The sequence below is a fragment of the Pseudophryne corroboree genome, chromosome 5 (genome assembly GCF_028390025.1).
Source record: "Pseudophryne corroboree isolate aPseCor3 chromosome 5, aPseCor3.hap2, whole genome shotgun sequence".
In the NCBI taxonomy this organism is placed as follows: Eukaryota; Metazoa; Chordata; class Amphibia; order Anura; family Myobatrachidae; genus Pseudophryne; species Pseudophryne corroboree.
Genome location: NC_086448.1, coordinates 123860810 through 123888255, shown reverse-complemented (window position 1 = coordinate 123888255; position 27446 = coordinate 123860810). Strand labels below are relative to the sequence as shown.

At 46.8% G+C, this 27446-nt stretch overlaps 1 protein-coding gene across 1 annotated transcript; it reads left to right on the top strand.

Moving 5' to 3' along the window:
• Window positions 1-27446, top strand: LOC134929564 (patched domain-containing protein 3-like). Its single transcript, XM_063925156.1, has 4 exons — window positions 1-753; window positions 12097-12218; window positions 21587-21732; window positions 25741-27446. Exons 1-4 carry the CDS (start codon window positions 1-3, stop codon window positions 27444-27446), a joined length of 2727 nt encoding a protein of 908 aa, XP_063781226.1.

The following is a 27446-nucleotide window of genomic DNA, read 5'->3' as shown; positions in this document are numbered from 1 at the left end:
ATGTCTCGGTGTAAGACAGACTGTATACAGAAACCTCTCTCGCGCGCATTCTGCGGGCTTGGAACGCTGGTGGCAAGGTACCCCTGGTGGTTCCTAGTCATTCCTCTTGTTGTATCTGCTGGGCTAGGAGCTGGCTTTTACTTTTTACCCCAGAGAGAAGCTAATGACATAGAAGACCACTTCACACCACTCGGAGGTCCAGCTAAATCTGAACGAGAATTTGTCAAGGTGCATTTTCCAACCAATGACTCAGGCCAGTTTTCTGCACAGCGACTGTATACAGAAGGATCATTTGCCTCCCTCATTGCTGTCAGTGTGTCCGATAATGTCCTGACTACAGACACATTCACAGAGCTGCTGAGGCTGGATGAGATGGTGCAGAACCTGAACATCACCATGACACAACCTGGTGCTGATGTCAGTCTCAATTTCCAGCAGCTGTGTGCAGAAATACCGGGGCAAAGATGTGTTGCTGCCAATCCACTCCTATCCGCAGTGCAAGGTGACGCCAGTCTCATAGAGACAATTAATATAACTTACCCCATGTTTCAGCGTAGAACATTCCTTGGTACATACCTGGGTGGGGTGACACTGAACACAGACAACACTGTGCAGAAAGCCCAGGCAATCAGGTTAGTGTATTACCTGAGAGAGGACAATGAGCAGGACCACGACAACAGCCGGCAATGGTTCCAGCACTTTCTCCAATCCATCTCGCAGGATATAGACACATTACAACTCAGACATATACAGGTAGGTTTTATCTCTCTCTCTCTCTCTATATATATATATATATATATATATATATATAAATTATTTTTTATTTTTTTACAGTAATGTCTTACTGCAAAGTTGTTTTTCGGGCATATTTTAAAATATGCGTAGGTGAGGTGTCTTTCAAATAAAAATCTATATTTTTAGTGGTGCACACATTTCTTTAATAAATACCCTTTATTAAGTACATGTCTAAATTGCATGTATTACTTTACTGTCCGTGGCATTCTAAAAGATGTTAGTATCCTATTTACTATACTGTATTTCATGAACGCGCAGCTTGGCCCAACAATTATGTTGCTTCATCTGCAACCACAGAAGTAAGGCTATACTCATATCATACAAGCTAACAGAAAAATTGCATACAAAAGATCAGTATTGCTACTAAAATATTAGAATTATTCAGGGGCGTTGCCAGAACTTTGTGGGCCCCATAGCAACATTTTGAAGGGCCCCCTGTCCCAATGCTTCTAGAGAGTCACTTCTCTGCAGCAGTTGTTAATGTTATGCCCCATAGTAGTGCCCTAGTTTCTTTTATGAATTGCAGTTGTGCCTAAGTTCACCCTGTGTCACAATTCAGAGCTGCCAGTACACATTATGCCGCACAGTACCCCCAATTCACATTATGATATATAGTGCTCCCCGTTCATATTGTGCCTCATTACAGTGCCCTAGTTCATATTATATAACATTAAAATGCCCTCCAGTTCATTTTATACCACACTGCAATGAGCATGTCCAGGGGCATAAACAGATATATTGCAGGCCCCAAGGAAAGAGTTTGAAAGGACCCCCACGTACCCCCCAGTGGTATAAGATGTATATAACACATGTAACTTTGACAGGGAAGGTGGACCCCTCTCAGCTCTGGGCCCCATAGCAGCTCCACAGCCTGCACCTATGGTAGCTACGCCCTTGGATTTATTTATAAACTATCATTCAGTGGCCTATGTATTAGTAATCAGTATCCCAACGGATATCTAAATTCTGTTTGAAATTATCCCTGCTACGTACTAAAGTTAACATTGCAGTCAGGGGCGTAGCAAGAACTTTGTGGGCCCCATAGCAACATTTTGAAGGGACCCCTATCCCAATGCTTCCAGAGAGACACTTCTCTGCAGCAGTTGTTCATGTTATGCCCTATAATAAATAATGCCCTAGTTCATTTTCTGAACCATAGTAGAGCCTTATTTAATGTTATGCCCCATAGTAGCGCCATAGTTTCTTTTATGAATCACAGCAGTGCTTAAGTTCACCCTATGTCACATTTCAGAGCTGCCAGTACACATTATGCCGCACAGTACCCCCAATTCACATTATGATATACAGTGCTCCCCATTCATATTGTGCCTCATTACAGTGCCCCAGTTCATATTATATAACATTAAAATGTCCTCCAGTTCATTTTATATCACACTACAATGAGCAGGTCAAGGGGCAGACCTAGATATATTGCAGGCCCCAAGGAAAGAGTTTGAAAGGACCCCTACGTACCACCCAATGGTGAAAACTGTATATAACATATGTAACTTTGACAGGGAAGATGGGCCCCTCTCAGCTCTGGGCCCCATAGCAGCTGCACTGCCTGCACCTATGGTAGCTACGCCCTTGTTTGCAGTGACAGCAGTAGTGATAACCGCCGTCCCTGCAAGTTACTTTCCCAGCATTTTGGAGTATTTCACGTTTGAATCGGAAGATGTTTTTCCTGCTTGTATCCCTCTGGAGACTGATAGGGCCGAAATCAATCAGTCTTCCTTTTTCACGGGTGTGAACACTCCAGCACCCTATTCGCCGTATTCAATAGCAAATTTGCGCAAACGGGAATTGAAAAATTAGTAAATCTATCCATACCACCCAAAAAGCTAAACTAACATTGAATAACTGTATAAAAGTTTATTATTGGTTATTATAAACTTTTTTCTGGTACTTAAATAGGGTCAAATGGCTGTTATATGCATTATTTATTTATTTTAAATGTAAAAAAAATTATAGAAAGCTATTTTTTTTCCCCAGCAAAATAAATGCTAAAATTAAATGTGGGGTACATAAAAATGCGTATAAGTATATATTTGGGTCAAAGCACCCCAATATACCTGTCCCATATTTTGTACCCCAATTTCTATAATTTTACACTTTTTCACCCCAAAAATGACATGTCATTCATTGGCCAATGAAAAATAATTAAAATCTTCTAAGTGGCTAATTAGTCATCCACACGGCTAATTGAATTCGGCCAATAGTGGTTTACCCCATCTGAAGTTTTAAACATCTTAGTGATATTTGGTGGACCCCTTTCTTTGAAAGTAAAGCATTCATAACCATAACCAGAAATAACGACACTGAGACTTGAATTTGGCAGAAAATTGCTAGCTATTTATTTGTCCCTAACCATTAGGAAACCTGTAATAGAAGAGATTAATTTAATATGCCGCTCCAGCTGGCATATGGTGGCGGCCCAAAAGAACGGCTCACTTAATCTAAATTAAACTTAAATAACTCAATCCTATAAATTTACTAAAAGCTTACCATAAACCGGTAATAGGTGACAACTCAACCCCCACAGTGACTACCCACCGCTCCTGGGTGCCCTGCCGCTGCCTTCCCGGACGGGTGGTCAAGCGGCCATAAGTCGATGGAGGTGAGTGCACCTAAACCACAAACCAACTGTAAAACACTACAGTTTTCTCTACCATACGAAACTGCCGTTCTTTTCCGCCAATAAATAGCCAACAAAAACAGCCAACAACTTAGAGCCAAAGCACCACGTGCCACAATTTCCAACTACCAGGGCGGGAGGGTGGGAAACCAAATCACCAAGAGACTTAAAATGGCTTCGCCTTCCCTATATATATCAAGCCCTCCCCTTAAAAAAGGCTGTACTTTCCTTACAGCTAGGTCCACCCCTCCCCAGATGTTTAACTCTTTTCTCTCCTATGCAGTCAATACTCTCTTCTAAACATCTTAGTGATATTTGGTGGACCCCTTTCTTTGAAAGTAAAGCATTCATAACCATAACCAGAAATAACGACACTGAGACTTGAATTTGGCAGAAAATTGCTAGCTATTTATTTGTCCCTAACCATTAGGAAACCTGTAATAGAAGAGATTAATTTAATATGCCGCTCCAGCTGGCATATGGTGGCGGCCCAAAAGAACGGCTCACTTAATCTAAATTAAACTTAAATAACTCAATCCTATAAATTTACTAAAAGCTTACCATAAACCGGTAATAGGTGACAACTCAACCCCCACAGTGACTACCCACCGCTCCTGGGTGCCCTGCCGCTGCCTTCCCGGACGGGTGGTCAAGCGGCCATAAGTCGATGGAGGTGAGTGCACCTAAACCACAAACCAACTGTAAAACACTACAGTTTTCTCTACCATACGAAACTGCCGTTCTTTTCCGCCAACAGCGAAAGACTCATCCCCAAAGTCTTTCGCACCGCCACCATAAACCTACCCTAACTCCTGCAAAGCGAAACCCAGATCCTCCAGAAAAAACATCATCCCCTCATCGGATAGATGTACTCCATCGCGCCGGAAAAGGTGGCTGTCTCTGAACCGTATCCTCGGGTGGCGAACCACCCTCCCACCGTGGGACAGCACCCACTTTGCCACTGCTCCGTTCACCTTTTTCCGGGCCTCATCAATCCGGCGACCATCCGCCACACCCCTCCAACACAATCTCGGCACCATCATGGAAAAAACCAACACACAATTGGTCCATTGCGCGGTCACACTTGCCAGATCCTGTATCATGGCCCACCGCAGCTCCAAGGATGTCCTCTTCCCCAAGTCGTTGCCACCTAGATGGACAACCAAAACTTTAGGGACTCCATGCTTGCTGGCCTGACTCACTAACCTACTCTTCAGCTCACCCCACATCATTCCGCGCCAGCCAAGCCATCTGACACCCTGTATTCCAAACAATGCCTGCGACCCTTCCGAGGCCACAAACCTGGCCGCCCAGTAAATGTAAGAGTGGCCAACCACCCAAATGGTCAAATTGTCTTCCAACCATCCTGAAGGGAAAAAGAGGGGTAGAATTGATTACTAAGAGGCTTATTCATTGTTTATACTGAAGGATCTGCCAAAAAAGAAAACTTTAGGACTCGCTATTGCAGCAGTCACGGCCTAGCCGACTGCACCATACTTCGTTGCCAATTTAGAAGTGCAAGTTAAAGACACAAAAGGGGGAAGATCAAATAAAATTAAACGAAATAAAAACAGGGGGGGGGGGGTATAAAATGGGAAACACATGTAATAACTCAGCTGGAGGTGAAACGTAAAGACCTGCTGAGGGACTCTGATTAGACCAAATTAGCCGAATTATAGATTAGAATTCAGTCCGTCAAGTCAGGCAAAAAATCGCAAATAACTCCAGACCCCCGCTGCCGACTCATGCCGGCAACGGCGAGTAGCTAATCCCTGAGTAGGATAAAAAAGGGGGAACAAACATTAACAAACGCACAACTCCATAAAACACAGAACTGAAACAGCATAACGAATTGCAATTTAACAATGCCCCAAGCGCCGGGCGCCCTCTCACGTGACGGGGCGAATATATCGCCTGTAACTGGACGACTTCCATCGCCCCACCGCCTGGATCTCAGTTCTGGAGAAACCCGCCGCAGCTGCCGACGTCGCCGCGCCTATCCGAAAGGAATGGGTACCAAAAGCAGCAGGCGAGAGGCCCAAGCCCGTCAGACAGCGACCCAGCATCCACCGGAACTGGTATTTTGTGACTGGCAGCCCGTCATAATGCAATAGCCATGACCCCTCCTTAGCGGGTCGCACTACCACATATTGCATTGCCAGACCCACTGGGCAAACGCTTTCTTCTAGCGCTGGAACCATCGTAACCCAGCGCCCTCTCCCCACTTGATCCGTCTTGGAGCGCCGCAATCTGCACAGCAAGGACCTCTCACCCACTACCACGTCCCCGACCAGCATGCGCGATTCCGACCTCTTGGAAGGCGCTACCAACTCAGAAACTCGAAAAGCCCCGTGGTAAGCCATCGAGAAGGCTAAACGGAACAAAAGCGCCTCAAACCTGGACGACGCTACTCGCCCCCCCGCCTCGATGACGGCCGGCAACAAAGCCGCATCGATGGGCCGCCTCCTATCTGGCGGCGTCGGCGCAACTCGCGCCCACCCTTTCATAGCCTTCCGTAGAACCTCGCTTTTCGTTACATCCGGGACGCCTCGCAGCTTGCAGAAGAATGAGACGCCAGCCAAGTACCGGGACACCACCGCTCGTGACCTACCGGAAACGTAGAGCTGCCACATAAAAGAAAGCATCAGCCGATGCTTGCTCTTACCTTGATGCTGACGACCCTGGACAAACTCCTCCCACTCGCTCCACGCTTGTCCGTACGCCTTGAGCGTGGCCGGCGCTACTGACCGCAACGCTAGACCTTCCAGTCCGGCCCGATCACCTGCCAAACATAATCAGGACAGTGAAAACCCTGCTCTTCGGCCTCGGGTGCCAAAACCCAAAACCTCTCCCACTGTCCCCGCGACAATGCATCTGCGATTTCGTTTTCCAAACCGGGAACATGCTGCGCCCGGAACCATAGATTCCTACGCAAGCATGTCAGAAGCAACTGCCCGAGCACCCTCAGAACCACTAGCGATTTCGCCCTCTGGTTATTAATCGCATGCACTACGCCCAGATTGTCGCATCTAAACACTATGCTGCGATTAGCCAACCGGTCGCCCCAAACTTCCAGAGCTACCATAATGGGAAAAAGCTCCAGTAGCAACAGATCTCTTGTAAGACCCTCACTATGCCAGCTTTCCGGCCAAGATGCCACACACCACGATCCCTCCAAAAAACAACCAAATCCGTAGGCACCTGCGGCATCGGTAAACAGCTGCAACCGGTCGCTGTCTACGGCTGGCGCTTGCCATATGTTCACCCCGTTGAAATCCTCCAGGAACGAAGCCCATACGGCCAGATCCCTTTTTAATTCAGAGGACAATCGAACGAAATGATGAGGCCTGGCACACCCTGCCGTTGCCCTTTCGAGCTTCCGGCAGAAAACCCTGCCCATCGGAATTACCCGACAAGCGAAGTTAAGCATGCCCAGCAAGGACTGCGCCTGACGCAGCGTGACCTTACGCGAGCCTTTGAACCGGCAAATGGTTTCGCGGAGCTTCGACACTTTGTCCTGAGGCAAGCGACACTCCCCCGCCACTGTGTCAATTTCAATCCCCAAGAACGATAAACAGGAGTCCAGACCCTCCGTTTTGTCCCCGGCTACAGGAACACCGAAGTGATAAAAGAGAGCCTGGGTGCTAAACAACAAATCGGCGCACCTTGTGTCGTTCGCCGGACCCGCGCATAGGAAATCGTCGAGGTAATGTGCAACCCCGTGGCCGCCTGACGTCGACTCCACACACCAATGAAGAAAAGTGCTAAAGCGTTCGAAAAATGAGCATGAAACGGAACATCCCATCGGCAGACATTTGTCGATGAAATACTCCGTCCCAATCCGGAAACCCATGAAACGGAATGAGTCAGGATGCAATGGCAATAATCTAAAGGCTGACTCAACATCGATCTTAGCCATGAGGGCCCCGCTCCCGTAGCTGCGGACCATCTCTAGCGCCTCGTCAAATGACTGATACACCACCGAGCAATAAGCCGGTGGTATTGCGTCGTTGACTGACGCCCCTGGCGGGTAAGACAGATGCTGTATGAGCCGAAAAGCGCCCGAGGTCTTCTTCGGAACCACCCCGACCGGGGAGATGACCAAGTCATCCACCGGGGGTGATCTAAAAGGCCCCTCCATCCTGCCCAACCTGACCTCCTTATCTACTTTCTCCCGCAGGACAGTCGGCAATGCCCGTGCAGACTGGAGGTTTCTCTGTGCCCGCACTGATACCTCGCTTGCAACAGGCAAGCGAAAACCAAACTTAAAACCTTCTAACAAAACTTTGCATCCGTTCTATTTGGATACATATCCAACCATTTGCCCATCGTTTCCAACTTAACTGGCGTTGGGGCTCTGCTGAGCGGTCCCGCTCGCGGCCTGCTTCGAGTAAGCCTGCTTTCCCCTGTTTCCCTGTCGCCCCCCTTTAAAACAAGAGGAGGCTGGGTGGGCTCCTCCACAATGCTGGCAGGAGTGACGAAACCGACACTGCTTGCCATAGGAACATGTTCCGCTGTTAAACGCGAAGCATTTCCCCCGAGTAGCGGACCGCCCGCCCCCGCGAGCGGCCAATCCGCCTGTCCTGGCAATTCCTCCGTCCGCGACCGCCCCCTGGGCTGATGACCCCGCGCGACGCACACCTGTTCCCTGTTTCTGGGGCTCCGCCTCTTGTTGTGATGCCCGGGTCACTTTGAGCCAGACCTCCACATCTTTGAAACCAAAATCCATGACCCGCAGCCCATCCTGTTTCTCCCGAAACTCTTGGTCATACTGCCGCCATTCCGAGCCCGCGGACGTGCGCTGCATGTCATGCACGAGATGCAGGTACCGGATAATATTCATGTGTTCTTCCGGCCTATCCTCCAAATAGCATGCCGCAAACACCCAGAAACCGGCCAGCCAATTATCAAAAGACCGGAAAGCTTCTGTCCCCATGCCCGTCTTAGCGGCCGCCGCTTTGTAGTCCCTCTTCATGGCCCTAGTCAAGACGAATAAGTCCACGAAGTCACCCCTACGTATCTTCTTGCGGCAGCTATCTCGCAGCCCCCTCATAACTGCGGTGTACTCGCAGCGCACTACCCCCGGCAGATCGCGCCGCTTCTTTGCCCTACGCTCCTCTACACTCATTCGCCTGCGTCGCTTGCGCCTCTTCTGCTGCTTTGCCGCCCTTTTGGCAAGTTTCTCGGCCTCCCTCCTTGCCCTAGCAGTACTATCCGCGTCGGACGCCTGCGACGCTAAAGAAGAGGAGGACGAGGAGGACGAAGAGCTTCGCGAACTCGAGCTCGTGGTGGAAACTGATATAGACTGTACCAACTCACCGGATGCCATCGACCTCTCCGACCCGGATCCTTCGTTTTCTTCCGTCCAATCATCGTCCGCCACGAAATCCGCCCAATCTCTTTCACTTCGGCCCTCTGTGGAAGACAAAACAGAAGAGGGCCCGGCCCGCGCTTGCGGCGCACGCCGGGCACCCCGTGCGGAATGCGCAGTGACTGTGCGCCCCCGCTGCTCCCGTTCTGGCCCTAGCTCCAGCTCCGCCGCGGCGGCCCCCAGCTCTCGGCAGGCCCGTGCTACTCGCTGCGCCGCTGATGCCCTTCGATCGCCAGACCCCCTGCGTCCCGCAGACTGGCCAACCTCCGTCCTTGCCCTAGGGGAGGCCACTGCTGCTAACGGCCCCAGAGCCTCCACCACCGTGGCCAGCGCCGACGCCATGGCCCCAGGGGGAACCCGTGCGGCGCGACCCGCGGAAACGCCGCCCGATGGACGGCCGGTCCTTGGTTGGGCGCGAGCCCGCGCCCACCGACCGCCTGACGCGCCCCGGGGACCCTGCTCCTCGTGCTCTAAACCGAAGGCAAGTGCACCCCGGACAGCCCCACCACTCTCAAATTCTGAGTCTACTTCTTCCCTCTCCGGGGAAGCAGAAAAATCCCCTGGTCCTGCGGAGGACCCACTGTCGGGCTCAGCAGCCCGTGCCGCGGCCCTGCGGCCGCTGACCCACTCCCTGTCTCCCTTCCTGCCGCGGGTCCCGCTGTGCCCCGCGGTATTCATGGGGACCTGCTGCCTCCCCGCGCGTGCTCCCCCGCGTGTCACCTGGCCCGCGGAGGGCGCACCCGCCCGCTGGCCCCGGCCATCCCTTGCCGCTGATGCTGTACCCCCTCTTCCTACTGCCCTCTCCATGCGCCCAGCGTTGCCTACTTGAGGCATACGCTGCACCCCCCTCATGTGCTCCCTCCCCCTGCCGTCTACCGGCATCCGGGGAGAAGAAGCGGGTGATCTGTGTGTATTTGGCCCCGCTGCGCGCGCACGTGCGCGGCCCGCGGCGTCCGGAACGAGCGTGGGCGCGCGTCCCACGTCCTCCCGCCAACGATCTCCCGCATTGATCTGCCTCTTCGGCCGCCGCGCGAGGCTCCTGCATAGGCCCCGCGCGGCGACCGCCTGCTCCCGCACCTGTCCTCTCCCCCCGCCCGGCACGAACACTCGGCCGCGGCGAGGAAGGAGAGTCACTGTCTGCCGCTCCCGGGCGCTCACCGCAGCGCGCACGCGCGCCCGCGGGCGCCCGACCTGCTCCCGGGTACGGCGGCCCCCGGAGGGGACGGCCGCCGCCCGCTGATCCTCGGGTGGCCTGAAAGGACCACCGGTCCCCCACGCCGTCCTCGTCCAGCCGAAGTGCCCATCCCGGCCCCCGGCGGCGAGCCCGCCCGGCCCCCGTCCGCGCTGCCTGCGGCCGTGAGTGTAGAGGCCCTAGGGGACGGAGCCCCGTCCCTCAGGCCGCCCACCGCCGCCTCAGGGCCCGCTCGGACGTCCGAGCCGCTGAACCGAGTCGGGGCCCTTAGCACGCGCCGGGGCCTAGCAGACATGTTAGCAGGCAAGCCAGGTGAGAGGGTATAAATAGTGAGGGGTTCTCTGGAGAGGGGAATCACCACAGATGGACTATGAATAACCTATGTGTACAGCAAAAGCCAAGGAAAAACAAAAATTTTTGCTTGCACTGCAGCACTCACCAAACCAAATCACCAAGAGACTTAAAATGGCTTCGCCTTCCCTATATATATCAAGCCCTCCCCTTAAAAAAGGCTGTACTTTCCTTACAGCTAGGTCCACCCCTCCCCAGATGTTTAACTCTTTTCTCTCCTATGCAGTCAATACTCTCTTCGTGTGGACTAACGGGACAAAACTGAGAAAAACATCACTTTCTGGAGTTTGATGCATAGGGGTCAGATCGTATAATTGCAATCTGCAGCACTACTCAAGTTATGCAGGAACTGCAGAATCTACATAATTTAAAAAAAAACACTTGATGAATAAGCCCCTATCGGGCATATTTATTAACCTTTTTGTTATAAGAATAATGTGAAAAAGGGTGTTTTCACACCCTTTTCACATTATTTTAGCATCACCTGAATGTATTAAAAGGCTTTTGGAGCAGTTTAAACTGCTCCAAACCCTTGAATTCACTTTTTTTTAGTAACCAGATCACATTTCCCATACTTATAATGGGAAATGCGATCTGACCAAATTTACTAAAAAAATAAAATGTAAAAAAACACTGCAGCAAGCCCTGTGATAATTCCGCCATCTTCAGACAGCGTAATCACAGGGTTCACTATGGATCCTGGTCTCTTAGTGCTCAGAGTCTACTATACAGCTGCCTAGAGAAGAGGGGACCTGGACAAAGGCCCTCATTCCGAGTTGATCACTCGCTAGCTGATTTTAGCAGCCGTGCAAACGCTATGCCGCCGCCTACTGGGAGTGTATCTTAGCTTAGCAGAAGTGCGAACGAAAGGATCGCAGCGCTGGTACAAAAACAAAATTGTGCAGTTTCAGAGTAGCTGCAGACCTACTCCTAGCTAGCGATCACTGCAGACTATTTAGTTCCTGTTTTGAAGTCACAAACACGCCCTGCGTTTGGCCAGCCACTCCCCCGTTTCCCCAGCCACTCCTGCGTTTGTCTCTGGCACGCCTGCGTTTTTTCACACACTCCCCGAAAATGGTCAGTTACCACCCAGAAACACCCACTTCCTGTCAATCACTCAACGATCAGCAGTGCGACTGAAAAGCGTCGCTAGACCTTGTATGAAACTGCATCGTTTTTTATGAAAGTACGTTGCGCATGCACACTGCGCATCATACGCATGCGCACAAGTGCTGATTTTTTGCCTGATCACTGCTCTGCGAACAACGGTAGCTAGCGATCAACTCGGAATGACCCCCAAAGTCTGCACACGGATCTCCTCCTCTCTTAATAATGCTCCTGATCAGCCTGTTACTATAAGTCAGAGCTGAAAAGTGATTAGCTCCTAAATTACAAAGACAAAATAAACTGTAATAAGAGACAATGACCCATATTTACCAAGCCTTGGAGAGTGATAAACTGCATGGTGATAAAGTTCCAGCCAATCAGCTCCTGTCATTTTTCAAACACAGCCTGTAACATGGAAGTTAGGAGCGGGTTGCTTCATACTTTATCACTGTGCAATTTAGCACTCTCCAAGGCTTGATAAATCTGGGCCAATGAGTGTTTTATAAAGTGATATATAAACAAACAAAAAAGCATGATGTTTTGACTTATAACCCTTACAAAACATACTTGACTATTATTGATGTGTTCTCAGGTAAATCATACAATCACTCCTGTTCTTCTTCTATTTCGTCTATTCTACACCAGATATCCTATTTCACATCAGTATCTCGGCAGCAGGAATTTGAAGGCATAACAAAAACTGTGATTCCGCTTTTTTCCATTACATACTTCATCACCATCTTCTTTTCTATTGTTTCATGTGTTAGGTAAGATTATTTTGCTTCATAAACATAATAGTTATTATTACTATATTGTTATTATCATCATAATTTACATGCTTAATAAATAATATTTAACCTCTAGGGCAGTGGTTCCCAAACTTTCTTGAATCACGGCATCCTAGTGTATCAGCATTTTTTTCACAGCACCCCTAGAATAAAAGTTTGGAGAAAAAAATTTTGGAATTTTTTTTTAAATGAATCAAATTGTGCCTACTTGTCATCCTAAGGTTCAGTAAGTGGCACAACTATAGAGGGTGCAGGGGATGCAGCTGCTATGGGCACCGGAGGCTTTGGGTGGATGAGGGGGGGGGGGAGGGGGGTCGGGTGCGTCAAAGGCTTTCCTCTAAAAAAACTTTTTTTCTTCTTTTTTATTTTTAATTACCGTTGCCGCGCCGGGTTCGGGGCTTAGAAGTGTATTTACTGGTAGGGAGGAAGGAAGCAGAGCCACTTGTTCTACCGAATCCTGCAGAAGCGGCACCAGGGCAGCACGGTGGACACGCACTGATTGTGCTTCCGAATTCTCTACAACAAGCGGCTTTGCCTCCCTCCTCCCTATCAGTAGATACACTGCCGGGCCCCAAACCCGGCTTGGCAGCAGTAAGTAAAAATGAAAAAAAATTAAGGAAAAAAATAATATTAAATAATAATACATTTTAGAGGATGCAGTGGGATTGCCTTCAGGGCCCCCCAACCCACCAAGTCCCATAACAGCTGCATCCTCTGCACCTTGTATAAGTAGAGGGTCCGGGCATGTCTGTCCATCTATGCCCCCTCTCATCCGTCCTTCCAAGATTTTGCTATGGGGCTCACAAAGTTCTACTTACGCTCCTGGCCTCAGTTATGTGGTGGTGTACAGCTGAGCTTCTGATTGTCCACATGTTTGATGATTGGCAGCCTCTAGCAGTGGATTTGCCTATTACTTTGACAATAAATAATTTGATTTGGTCCTAGACCACCAACCATAGGAACCGCTGCAAGAGCCTCACGGCACTCCAGGATGCCTGGGCACACATCTAAGAGCCACTGCTCTAGGGATATGTTTAGGTACAGTAGATCTCAAAGATTATTGTATTATTCTGATATGGTCATTTTAAAATGTATTAAAACACTTTACATGAAATAATATTTTAGGCCGATGTAGCTTTCCTTCAAGAAACCCACTTTAAGGAGGGAGTAGCCCCTTCTCTCAGGAATAGGGACTTCCCTAATAGTTACTTTACTAACAACTCTGTAGGCAAAACTTTGGGTGTTGCCATTTTGTTTGCACGTCATGTTGCTGTCACTGATGTTACATGCTGCCACTTGATTCCGGGCAGAGCCCTATTGCTCAATTGCAGAATTTCCAATCGGGATTTCACCTTCATAAATGTCTATGTACCCAATAAGGCTCAGCCCACATTTTTAGATAAGGTACTCACTTTAGCCCAGTCTCGTGTGGTGCGTGTTGTGGTGTATGGGGGGGATTTTAACTGGTCATTAGACCCTTGTTTGGATACTTCTAATTCCTCTCCGAGATACTCGGACAAGTTACACCGGAGGGTGCGTAAAACCCTTCATAGTCATCAGTTGATTGACGCTTGGCGTATCCAACATCCCTCTACGAGAGACTACACCTTCTACTCCCACTCTCACAATGTTTACACCAAGCTCTACTACCTTTTTATTTCTCACAGGTTCTTGCACTTAGTTTCTGCATCTACTATAGGCCATATCACCTGGACAGACCATGCTCCAGTCTCTTTATGTGTCCTTCTACCCTCCTCAAATTCACTGTCCTATGTTTTGAGACTGAATGAACTGCTCCTTCAGGATTCTTATTGTGAGCAGCAGGTTACAGAGGCGATAGCTGATTATATACTCATACTCACTAATGATACACCTGATATTTCCAAAGTAACGGTCTGGTGCGTACTGAGAGGTAAACTTATTCAATTGGGTGCATATTTGAAAAAGTATCATTTGGCAGCTCGCAAAACCCTGATACAGAAAATACACTCTCTCAAGCTCCTCCATAAATCTTCTCTATCTGTGGACACCCTTCAGTCTCTCTTGGATAATTGTAAGGAGCTTGATTCTCTCATGTCTGAGAAAATTAAATTGGACGCTCGAAAATGTCGAAGTAATTATTTCCTCTGGGGGAATAAGCCGGGCAAAATGTTGGCGAGGGCATTGCAGGCTCAACATGCAGCCTCATTTGTTGCTGAAATTAAATCGCAAAATGGGTCTACTTGTAACACCAATAGGGATATAGCAACGGCTTTTCATCTTTTCTATTCCCAATTATACAGCCTTTGAGACCAGAAGGAGAAGGGGGCTTATTTGTCAAGACGGGCCTCTATTATAGAGTATCTAAGAAAGACTGATTTATCTTCGCTTACGTCAGTGGAGGTGGAGGCTTTAGAGGCTCCTTTTTCTGGAACTGGAGGAGGCCATAAAATCTTCCCCTAATGGTAAAAGTCCAGACCCAGATATTTACAAGATGTTCTGTGACGTTCTTTCCCCTTTGTTGCTCCGTGCATTCAATCAGGTATTGGATCAATCCCCCTTTTCCCCCCAATCCCTGGTAGCTCATATTTCCGTTATCCCTAAGCAGTGGTGCAAGTAGAAAAAATGTCTTATACAGTAGGTAATGTGTTCATGCGCCAAAGGCACGTGTGACAAAAAATGGGTGTGGCTAATTGCCACGTGGAGCGTGGCCAATGAAAATGGGGGTGAGATACACATATGGGGGTACCAGATACACTTATGACACAAATAGTGCCAGATACACATATGCCCCCACAGTGCCAAATATGCCCCCACCATGCCAGATATGCTCTTACAGTGCCAGATGCACAAATGCCCCACGGTGCCAGATGCACAAATGCCCCATGGTGCTAGATACACAAATGCCCCCAGTAGTGCCATATATGCCTCCACAGTGCCAGATAAACATTGTCCCAGAGTGTCAGATACACATTGCCCCAGAGTGTCAGATACACATATGGCCCTACAGTGCCAGATATGCCCCACAGTGCCAGATACACATGCCCCCACAGTGCCAGATACAAATGTCCCCACAGTGCCAGATACACATATGCCCCCAGAGTGCCAGATATGCCCCCACAGTGCAGGATACACATGCCCCCAGAGTGCCAGATATACATGCCCCCACAGTGCCAGATATACATGCCCCCACAGTGCCAGATACACATGCCCCCATAGTGCCAGATATGCCCCCACAGTGCCAGATACACATATGCCCTCAGAGTGCCAGATATGCCCCCACAGTGCCAGATACACATGCCCCCAGAGTGCCAGATATACATGCCTCCACAGTGCCAGCAAGATACACATATGCCCCCAGTGTGCCAGATATGCCCCCACAGTGACAGATATGCCCCCACAGTGCCAGATACACATATGCCTCCAGTGGCAGATATGCCCCAGGAGTGCAACCGTTGTTGCTGCTGCCTGGGGCTCGCACTATCTTCTGCTGCTGGCCTGCTGCTGGGGAGAGGAGAGCGCATGCTGTGCTCCTCCTGCTCCTCTCCTGCCCTCAGTCCGGTCTCCTGATTTGGCACCGGTCCATGAGCAAATAAGGGCTTGCGGTACTGCAGCAGCAGCTCCTGATTGGCTGCCGGTTTGCGAGCTCTGATTGGCTCACGAACCAGCTCAGTGCACGCCGCTGCTGGACTCAGGGGACTCGCAGGCAAGAGAGGAGAGGCGCATGCTGCACTCTCCTCTCTCAAACACCGGGTGTCTACAAGGTGGCGGCCCGCTGGTACGGTGTACCTGCTGGGATTTTCTTACAGGTACTCCGTACTGCCCTGTACCGCCATACTTGCAGCACTGTCCCCAAGGAGGGTAAGAACTCGGCCCAATGTTCCAGTTATAGGCCCATCTCCTTGTTGAATGTTGATGTGAAGCTGTTTGCTAAGCTAATAGCTAACCGCGTTAAATTGCTCCTTCCAAACTTAATTCATACAGACCAGGTGGGGTTTGTCCCTGGTCGCGACTAAAGTTTTGAATCTGATACATTTAAGCCTCGGGGCATATTACTCCAACTATTCTACTCTCCACAGATACAGAGAAGGCATACGACAGGGCAGATTGGGATTTCCTCATGGGAGTACTGTAACATCTGGGCTTGGGACAGGTGGGACTTCAGAGAATCCGTACCTTCTATGACAATCCTTCGGCCTGCGTGCATATCAATGGGGAACTTTCAGACCCGATCCAAATTTTGAATTGCACTCGCCAGGGCTGCCCCTTATCACCATTGATATTTGTTCTCTGTATGGAGGTCCTGGCGAGGGCCATTTGGCAAAATGTTAGCATACAGGGGATAAAGGTAGGGGATAGGGCAGGCATGTCCAAACTGCGGCCCTCCAGCTGTTGTGAAACTACATATCCCAGCATGCCCTGACACAGTTTTGCTGTCAGAGAATGCTATAGCTGTGTCAGGGCATGCTGGGATGTGTAGTTTCTCAACAGCTGGAGGGCCACTGTTTGGACATGCCTGGGATAGGGTATATAAGCTTGCTCTATTCGCTGATGATTTATTAGCTATTGTATCTAATCCCTCTGCGTCGATTCCTAATCTCCTCTTGGAGTTTAGACATTTTGGAGCCCTTTCTAACTTTAAGGTTAATTTGTCCAAATCTGTGGCTCTGAATCTCACACTGGATCAGACTAGTTTACGGGGGCTCCAATCTATTTCTTCTTTCTCCCACGCTGATTAAATATCTTGGGGTCACCTTGAATAGAGATATTTAATAAGCCTTTTCCTCTAATTTTCCTCCACTGTTAACCAAGCTTCAATCTGACCTCTCTGCCTGGGGTATCAAGAGGATTACTTGGGTGTGGCGGATCAGAGTCATCAAAATTAACGTATTGCCTAGAGTGCTTTACCTCCTCCAGACTTTGCCTGTTGATATACCTCGCACATGGACTATGTCTGGGCAGGTCATAAACCAAGGTTTAAGCATGACATATTGTTTCGACTCCTACCACCAAGCTGTCCTTCTCACGACAGTAATGGAATGGAGGCACGGGGTGGACAGAAAGAAGTGGGTAGATATTGAAATTAACTCATTCCCTTCCTTGCGTCCTGGAGTTCCCTGGCTTCCAATTTTCACCCTCTAGTTGGCCCGACATTTGCATGCTGGTGGTGTCTGCAAGCTCAACCTCATCTCTCTCCCTCCCCTTCCCCGCTTATGCCATTGTTTGGGAATCCCACCTTCCCTCCGGGTACCTCTGATTCATCATTTCAGATTTGGCATCTTAAAGGTATCCGCAGGGTTGACCAGCTTTTGGATTTGACTGGTATTTTGAGGTTTCCAATTGTCCAAGCCAACTGGTATATACCCAGTCAGGAGATATGGAGGTACTTGTAGATTAAGCATTTCCTGATGACACTACGTTTGACTGCCACTCCTAGGTGTTCAGCCAATCTCCCAGCTCTATTCACCTCACGCTCTTTCTGCCATCTATAAACTAATAATAGATCAGGCTTTTCCTTCTAGACCTAAATTCATGGGGGATTGGGAGAGGGATTTAAATGGTTTAATGAGAGAAGATGATTGGCCGGAAATATTCCACAATACATTCACTTCCTCCTGAAACATGTTAGTGGTGGAAACACACTACAAGATACTCTCAAGATGGTATCGTTGTCCTGACCTGTTGGCTAAAATGTACCCTGGGGTTCCTAACACTTGCTGGAGATGTATGACAGCAGTAGGTACTCCTTTGCATACAGTATCTGGTGGGACTGCCCTCTCCTTACACCTGGTTACGCATAGGAGGGGGGACCCCACGCAATTTTTTTTTTACATTTTTAATCTAAACAGACCCATTCCCACAGATAAGCATGCACGGATCTCACTGATCCGTGCATGACTATTCAAACACGCCAGGAAAAAGCAGGTCTATTTTTTTGCTGCTTTTTTTAATGAATCACAAAAAAATACAACCGCAATTGACCATTCAGAGACAAACACCCAAATACGAATGAATAATAAATTCTCATGTTGTATGAACAAACAGGCGCGTTTGACCGATGGTCTATCCATTCGTATTTCTGATCTCTGCCGTGAAAACCATTACGAATAGCCCAAACACTGCCGAGATTTGTGCTTAGTAAATTCCTGTGTTGACACTTAGAGAGAAAAAAATCTGTGTTTTTTGTTGGGTAAATCTGTTTTGGCTACAAACAGGCCCTCGTGTACATGTTATTTCTGATATAACATTTACACTTAAACATGTCTTCCTGTTTGTGATCTTGCTACATGTTACATCATTGGTACTGTGTATATGTGAAAACCGTTCAATAAAAATTATTTGCAAAAAAAACAAATATTTGAATAAAAAATAAAAAGTTTACAGTAGATTTATATTTGCATTTTATATTGTTTTAAACATTAACCATTTATTCAATGGACCAAAAGTAAATGGCAAATTGTGTCCATCCTCCAGTCTTCTCATTTAACCCCTTCACTGCTGAGGAATAGTGGGGCTTGTCTTATACACCCAAACTCTGGAGGTACAGCTCCACTGGTCCTCCACAATGACGAGTAAAGCAACAAGTAAAATTGACCACATGACAAGTAGAGACTCCCTGCAGTAGCCACTGGGGTTCTGTGGTCACAAAAAAAAAAGGAAAACAATGATGGGGGAAGGACTTTAAGTTCATCTACCGGCACCACCGGAGAAGGTAAAAATATGGGGGTAGCCTCATTTTAAAAGTGGAAGTGCCCTGTTTAAAACTTTCTGCTCCCATAAAAGATAATGTCTGATGATCCCATCATCGTCACAAAAATTACTTTTAAAATCCAACTCCAGAGGCAGATACAGCAACATAAATTAAGTGAAAAACTATCCTCCTATATAACTACAATAATCATGAAGCATTAGGGGAGAAGTCAATTGATGACCGCTATCATGCCAATTGCACCCATTAGTGTTGGGTTTAGCAGCATAAAGCAGCTAAACCCAACAAAACTAATGGGACACTTTTCACACATTTCAGCTCACCAGCATGGCTGGTAGTCTTACATCTATAGTGGGGAAAGTATTGGAAGGTATTCTAAGAGATAGTATTCAGAAGTTCCTTGAAGTCAATAAGGTCATTAAAAGGAACCAACATGGGTTTATGAAGGACAGATCCTGTCAAACCAACTTACTTGGCTTTTATGAAACAGTAAGCGCAAACCTAGATCAGGGAAAGGACGTGGATGTAATCTTTTCAGACTTTGCTAAAGTGTTTGATACTGTACCACACATGAGACTTATCTACAAGCTACAAGAATCAGGGATAGGAAGCACAATATGCACTTGGTCAAAAACTGGGTAGATAATAGGGAGCAGCGCGTTGTGGTTAATGGATCTTTTTCAACTTGGACTGAAGTGCTAAGTGGTGTGCCGCAAGGCTCAGTATTAGGACCGCTATTGTTCAATATTTTCATTAACGACCTAACAGAAGGTCTAGAGAGCATGGTGTCAATTTTTGCAGATGATACCAAATTGTGTAAGGCTATAAATACAGAGGAGGATGCCGAGTCTCTTCAGAACGACTTAGTTAAATTAGAAGCATGGGCAGCCAAATGGAGAATGCGCTTCAACACAGACAAGTGTAAGGTAATGCACTGTGGTAACAAGAACAAAAATTACACCTACCTACTATATGGGGTAAAATTAGGGGATTCTGTACTGGAAAAGGACTTAGGTGTCCTCATAGATAGCAAACTAAGCAGTAGTACCCAAAGTAGGACTGCAGCAAAGAAGGCTAATAAGATATTAGCATGCATAAAACGGGGTATTGATGCTAGGGACGAGAGTATTATACTCCCGTTATATAAATCACTAGTGAGGCCACACCTTGAATACGGTGTACAATTCTGGGCACCGTACTACAAAAAGGATATCCTGGAGCTATCAAAGGTTCAGAGGAGGGCGACCAAACTAATTAAGGGCATGGAGACGATGGAATACAAGGAAAGGCTTGAAAGACTAGGCATGTTTACATTGGAAAAGCGGAGACTAAGAGGGGATATGATCAACATCTACAAATATATAAGGGGACAATACACAGAGTTTGCGCGGGACCTGTTTTTGGTTAGATCAACACAGAGGACTGGTGGACACTCGCTCAGGTTAGAGGAGAGGAGATTCCGCACAATACGGCGTAAAGGCTTTTTCACGGTAAGGACAATATGTGTTTGGAATTCCCTGCCTGAGGGAGTTGTAATGGCGGAATCTGTCAACACCTTTAAGAATGGGTTAGATAAATTCCTAATGGATAAGGATATCCAGGGGTATGGTGCATAGTCATGCATTATAGTTACTATAAATAGGGATAAAATGCAACAGCTGACAGCAGCATCAGTCAGAAATTTTAGTCAAATCATCATGCATAGGAGACCACAAATAGGTTGAACTCGATGGACAATTGTCTTTTTTCGACCTCAGATACTATGTTACTATGTTATGTGTCTCCCCGCTGCTCAGTGTGCACGAACGGAGCAACAATTGAATTGCTCTATTGGGCGCCATCTAATGGTGGCCGTGGAGAGAAACAAATTAATTCCCTCTTTGTCTGCAAGGGATATCAGAAGAAGTAACGATATGAGACACAAGTTAAATTTGGTACTATAGCCCTGGGGTTTCCAACCAAGGTCCTCAAGGCACCCTAACAGTCTAGGTTTTAAGGATAGTCATACTTTAGCACAGGTGACTTAATTAGTACATCAGTTATTTGATTTAACCATCTGCTCAAGCATGGATTTCTCAAACATATGGACTGTTAGTGTGCCTTGAGGATTGAGGTTTGGAATCATGCTATAGTCAACTGTAAATAACTTTAGTTTCTGATAATCTAATCTATAAATACACTGTTGGTCCAGTGACACACGGTTTGCATTCCACAGTGGTGCGCAGAAAACATAAATTCCGGCTCATGCTCCATGATGGGATGCACATACCAGAAGTGACAGTCCACGTTCCACGCTGGAACACATTGGACAATAGCAGATTTGAGGGCCCCCTGATGTTCTAGTATAGACTAATTAATCACACACATGAATTAACATAATTTAAAAAAAATAAAAGAACATACAAAAATCAAAAAACAGAATACAAAAAACATAATAAAATAATAAACAATGGATTACAATTACCCAAAAAAATATAATGAAAAACATGAATTAACCCCCTAGAAGGAAAATGGTACCCAGACAAGTCTAATGAAGACAAGAGCGTGGAACAGTCAGACAAGGGTAATGTTGTATATTGGAGAATACGATTAATATGTTTCATTTGATGATTTTAATGTTTTTACTTTTTGCATTTCTCTAATGTGTAATTCTTTACAGATTTGATTGTGTGAGAAATAAATTCTGGGTTGCTGCTTTCGGAGTCCTTTCTTCTGGATTAGCCGTTGTCTCTAGTTTTGGGCTGTTGTTACTGTGTGGAGTGCCCTTTGTCGTCACTGTAGCAAATGCTCCATTTCTTATTCTCGGTAAGTATATTTGAAGAGAGCACTAGATGATTGAAAGTCATGTCCTTCAGTGTCAGGAGCTGGCACACTCACCTTCATTAGGAGTTGTTACATATACTGATGCGTATATTTACAATTATATGAACTGTACAGCTCACATAGGTGCAAGAGTGCGCGTCCTCCCCCATCCCCCCCCCCAAACCTTTGAGAGTGGTGCTAGTCAATATACATGGTCGCAGGGTATAGGGTCTTCATGGCCAGTGTCAGGATGGACACCCAGTTCCCACTAGTGTGTGGCTAGTTAATGTGGGTTATCCCCCTCCTCTGGGACAAGCTCTGTGCCCTTCTCACCTCCCACTTCACATGTTCTTCCCCTCTTCTCTCTCAGCTCCCCTGTCCCTTGTCCTTCACTCTCCCCCTTTGGACCCAAATGCCCCCCCCCCCACCCCTCTCCTTCCCGTCACCCATGCTAGAGTCTGCTGTGCTGTCAACTAGGCCATGGGAGACTCAGAAGAGCCTGTACTCTAGCCTGTACTCTACCTATAACAACCTGCAGTCTACCTATAACAGCCAGCCCTCTGCCACCTACCTGTCACAGCCAGCCCTCTGCCCCCTACCTGTCACAGCCTGCCCTCTGGCCCCTACCTGATCCAGCTTGAGGGCCATTCCAGCAGAGCAACAGCACAAGGGTTTCACCCCATAGGGGTGCTGTGCCACCCGTGGCTGAGGGTGTGGAGATTAGGCACGACCAGGGAGGGTTAGGGTTATTACTGCAGGGAAGGGATGGTTAGGCTATGTGAGAGGGGGTTAGGTTTGGGCTGTGGGAAGGGGGGATTAAGGTTAGGGGAGTTGGTGGGGAAGGTAAGCATACTTACTGGACCCCTGTCGGGTTCTTTTCCATCAGGATATCGCTGCCAGTCATATGACCGCCAGTCTACCAGACACCGGTAAAAAGTATCACATCTGTATTAAAGGGCTTTTGGAGCAGTTTTCGGGAAAAACTGTTCCAAACCCTTTAATTCCCTTTTTTTTTTTTAGTAACCAGATCATATTTTGCTAACTTATAATGGAAATGCGATCTGGACGAATTTAATAAAAAAACAATTGTAAAAAAATACCAGTGAGCCCGATGATAGCAGTGCTTCGGCTGGAGTAATCACAGGACTCATTGCGGATCCTGTACTCCTGCTTCAATATCAAGCCATGAGGATGTACCGGTGGGAGAGTAAGAGGAAGCTATTTGGGAGTGGTGGGTAGCCCAGTAGTAAAGTTTAAAATCTGGAAGAACCCTAAAGGGGGGTACTGACGGATGAGATGTGTGCTGAGCGTTCTTAACACAGACCGCTCAGCACACATCTCCCCCCCCCCCCCTGCTCAGTACAGCGTGATGGGGGGACAGACGGGGGGGCGATGAGCAACGGGGGGGCGCTCACTTCACACAGTGGTGAAGTGAGCAACCCACTAGATAGAGCCTGCAAGTAGGCTCAATCCTGCACCGGCGATAGCGCATCGCTATCGCTGAGGGGCATACACACTGCAGATCCGTGCTTAAAAATCTAAGCTATCTAGTCAGAAATGGGCTATTTAAGAACAGCGGAGGACATTCTTGGTGTTTTACCATTCCAGATAAAGTAGGTAATGCTCTGTTGAAATTTCTGAAGGAGAGCACTGGGAACAGCTACAGGGAGGCTCTTGAACAAATAAATCCATTCGGGAAGAATGTTCATTTTGATGGCAATGATTCTGCCCAGCCACAAAATGATAAGTCGTTTCCAAGAGATCAGGTCTGCACGAAGAAAAGATGGGGGAAGTTTTCTTGGTACAATAAGTCATAGTGAGAGGTCATAAAAATGATAATCCCAAGGTATTTCTTTTCTTGTGCTGCCATTTAATATTATAGAATGACTTGAGGGATTCGGAATCCTGATGGGGGACATGAAGAAGTATGTCCTCCGATTTAGAGTAATAAATGATGTATAAGGAAAGAGCACCATAACTGTCCAGGTGAGTGTAAAGATTGGGCAAAGAAATCTTGGACTGAGTAAGCATGAGGAGAATGTCATCTGCAAAGAGAGCAATTTTAGAGGAGATGTTCCCGACCTGCACACCTTGGATATTAGGATCAAGACAGATAAGGCAGGCTAGAGGCTCAATTATCAAGGCAGAGATCAAGGGAGAAAGGGGGCATCCCTGTCTGGTGCCATTGGAGATACAAAAGTAATCAGGTAGGATTCCTTTAATAGAAACTTTAACAGAAAGAATAAAGCACCATGACACCTGACAGGAAGTCCCCCGAGAGCCCGAAGCACTGCAGAGTATGAGACATAAAACTTCTGGAGATCCTATCAAATGCTTTTTCAGCATCAAGAGAGAGAATGATACCTGGGGATTTCCTGGAGTTTATAATATGGATCAAATCTACCATCCTGCGGGTGTTGTTCTGTGCCTGTCATCCTGGTATAAAACCAACCTCGTCATAGTGGATCAATTAAGGGAGGACCAAATTGAGTGGCCAAGATTTTCGCATAGAGTTTAACATCTTCAGTAGGTAATCAGGGAGATAGGCGTATAGCTAGCGCAGACAGTCGGGTCTTTGTCTTCTTTAAGAATCACAATAATTCATGCCTCAAGCATATCCAGAGGAAAGGACCCCCCTGTAGAATATTATTGAAAATGGAGTGCAGGTGGGGAACTAGGAGGTCTCCAAATTTCTTATAATATGCTGCAGTAAAGCCACCAGGCCCAGGAGCTTTGCCAGATTTTTGTTGCTTAATAGATGCTTCAGTTTCTTCCACCGAGATCTCTTTACTCAAGCTGACCATTGCCTCACGAGACAGTTTAGGGAGATAAGCGGCAGCGAGGAAGTTTTGGATCGCTGCAGTAGTAGGTGAGGTAGAGGGAGGGTACGAAGTGGATTGTAAGTTATATAGTCTGCCATAGTAGTTTTGAAATTCAGAGCAAATGGCTGCAGGGTCAGGGTCATGGAGGAGGTGACTCGCATAGTTTTTGATCATGAGATATTTTTATGAATTCTCACTGAATGAAGCATGGAAGCCAGTATCTTATCTGCCGTATCACCTTTTTCATATAAAGTCTGGTGTAACCATTTAAGGTGTTTAGCAATGTGCTGGGAAAACAGGAGGCCAAGGGAGTTTCCGACAGTAGTAAGCTCCTTTAAAAGAGAAGGGGCAGGAGATTGTTTATGTTGGGCCTCTAGTAGTTGGAGCTGAATAGAGGTAGTATGGGTCAAAAAATTGCTCTTTGCTTTGGAGGCCATGCTAATCAGGTGTCCCACCAGGACAGCCTTATGAGCTACCCAAAGAGTGGATTGGGAGGTGTCAGGAAAGAAATGTAACTGGAAATAGTCTGTAAGAAGAGAATCTTGGTTGTGGAGGAGGATGTCATTTAAACGCCATGTCAAGGGGTGTGGGCGGTCCCAGAAACACAAAAAATCAACAGAGATAGGGGCATGGTTAGACAAGATCAAGGGGTAGACCTGAACAGTCTCAAGGTGGAGGGCCAGGTCATGGCTGAGTGAATTATGCCAAAGCGGGAGTAAGAGTTATGCACTGGGAAAAAGAACGTATAATCCTGAGTTAGGGGTTCTTGTACCCGCCAGGAGTCATAAAGAAGTTGGGACTTTATGAAATAAAGGAGAGCCTTGGAATTGCATACCTCTTCTTTGCTGGTATTGGGGGTCCCCAAGGTGGATCTTCCTAGATTGGAGTTAAGGACCGCATTAAAGTCCCCTGACAAAATAAGATGGCCCTGTCATTTACGATAAAGAATAGTATCTTTCTGGGTAAAAAAAAGTATGTTGATCTTGGTTAGGAGCATACCTTGTATTAGCAATAGTGCACAAAGTATTGTTCAGAGTGCCCACAAGGATAAGGAAATTACCCTTTATATCCCAGCAGGAGTCACAAGAATTTCTAATTATTTATCCCAAAGCTTTCACACTATTAGAATTATTGTGCTGAAATATGTTAGAAGTAATAATATATACTGAATGTTTGCTCTGTGTTCCAGGCGTTGGAGTGGATGACATGTTCATTATGATTTCCAGCTGGCAACAAACTAAAGTAAAGAGTAAAGTGGAAGAAAGAATGGCTGAGACATACACTGAAGCCGCAGTCTCGATAACAATCACAACTCTTACAGATGTTCTAGCTTTCTACATAGGAATTATGACGCCATTTCAATCAGTGAAGTCATTTTGCATTTATGCTGGAACTTCCCTATTATTCTGTTTCTTGTATAATATCACTTTCTTTGGGGCATTTTTAGCCCTGAATGGTAGACGGGAAGAGAGTAATAGGCATTGGCTGATTTGTAGAACGGTAAAGGACCAAACAGATGATCATCGTTCATGTTCATATAACGTGTGCTGTGTTGGGGGAAAATACAGCCAGATCACTGGTAAAGAGAGTGACCATCCAGTTACTGATTTTTTCCATGAGCAATATGGTCCATTCATCACAAACAAGTGGATCAAGTGCTTGGTGCTGGGTCTGTATGGTGGATATCTGGCCAGCAGTATATATGGCTGTTTCCAAGTGAAGGAAGGAATCGACCTACGGAATTTGGCTACTGACAGCTCATATGTTCGTTCCTTCTATGACAATGAAGAGTTATATTTTTCAGAGTATGGTCCCAGAGTTATGGTTGTTGTTAGAGAAGAGATTTCATACTGGGATCCAGATGTACGTCTTAAAATTGATAAGTGCACAGAGTCACTTAAAGGTAGCTCCTATGTTAGTGAGTCCCTCTCAGAGTCCTGGTTGGATATATACGATGGCATTGCTAATTATTTTAAATTTGACATTAATGATAAAAATAATTTTATTGGAAACTTGTCACAACTATTTACATTAGCTCATGATTATGAACAGGATGTGGACATTTATTCAGGGTCTATACGAGCCTCTCGTTTCTTCATCCAGACTGTGAATGTTACTTCTGCAGTGGCTGAGAAAGACATGCTAAACCATGTCCGGAGCACAGTGATCAACTGTGACATCCCAGTCCTTGTATACCATCCAGCCTTCATATACCTTGACCAATATGCTGTAATAATCCAGAACACCATCCAGAATATTGCAGTTGCTGCAGCTGCCATGTTTGTGGTCTCAATACTGCTAATTCCAAATCCTCTATGTTCCCTGTGGGTGACTTTCACCATAGCTTCTATTATAGTTGGTGTAACCGGCTTTATGGCTTTCTGGGATGTGAACTTAGATGCCATCTCTATGATCAACCTTGTTATCTGCATTGGGTTCTCTGTTGACTTCTCAGCACACATTTCATATGCCTATGTGTCTAGCCAGAAGTCCACAGTCAATGAGAGGATGACCGATGCTTTACACTCTCTTGGTTATCCTATAGTGCAGGGTGCTCTGTCCACCATTCTTGGGGTCATCGCTCTATCCGCATCAGCAAGTTACATCTTTAGAACATTTTTTAAGATCATATTCCTCGTTATTACGTTTGGAATGCTGCATGGGCTAGTTTTTCTTCCAGTTTTTCTAACCTTGTTTGGAAAATGTGGCAGAAAACGTGACGATAGCACAAAAGTAAAAGCATCTAAAGGTCAAGTGTCTGCTGGTGCTGGAGAAAATCCAAACAGTGACGGTAATTTAGAAGGTGAAATGGGAGAACAATACTATAATAAACATGGCAAAGTAATACAAACTTATGCAAATAGAACGTTTTTTCCGGACGCTGACTGTCCTTAG

What these genes read in the sequence shown, in the direction of transcription:
- LOC134929564 (XM_063925156.1), top strand. Translation starts at nt 1, where the DNA reads ATGTCTCGGTGTAAGACAGACTGTATACAGAAACCTCTCTCGCGCGCA. An exon ending in TACAACTCAGACATATACAG is followed by an intron (nt 754 to 12,096) that starts GTAGGTTTTATC and finishes ATTCTACACCAG; the next exon opens with ATATCCTATTTCACATCAGT. An exon ending in TCTATTGTTTCATGTGTTAG is followed by an intron (nt 12,219 to 21,586) that starts GTAAGATTATTT and finishes AATTCTTTACAG; the next exon opens with ATTTGATTGTGTGAGAAATA.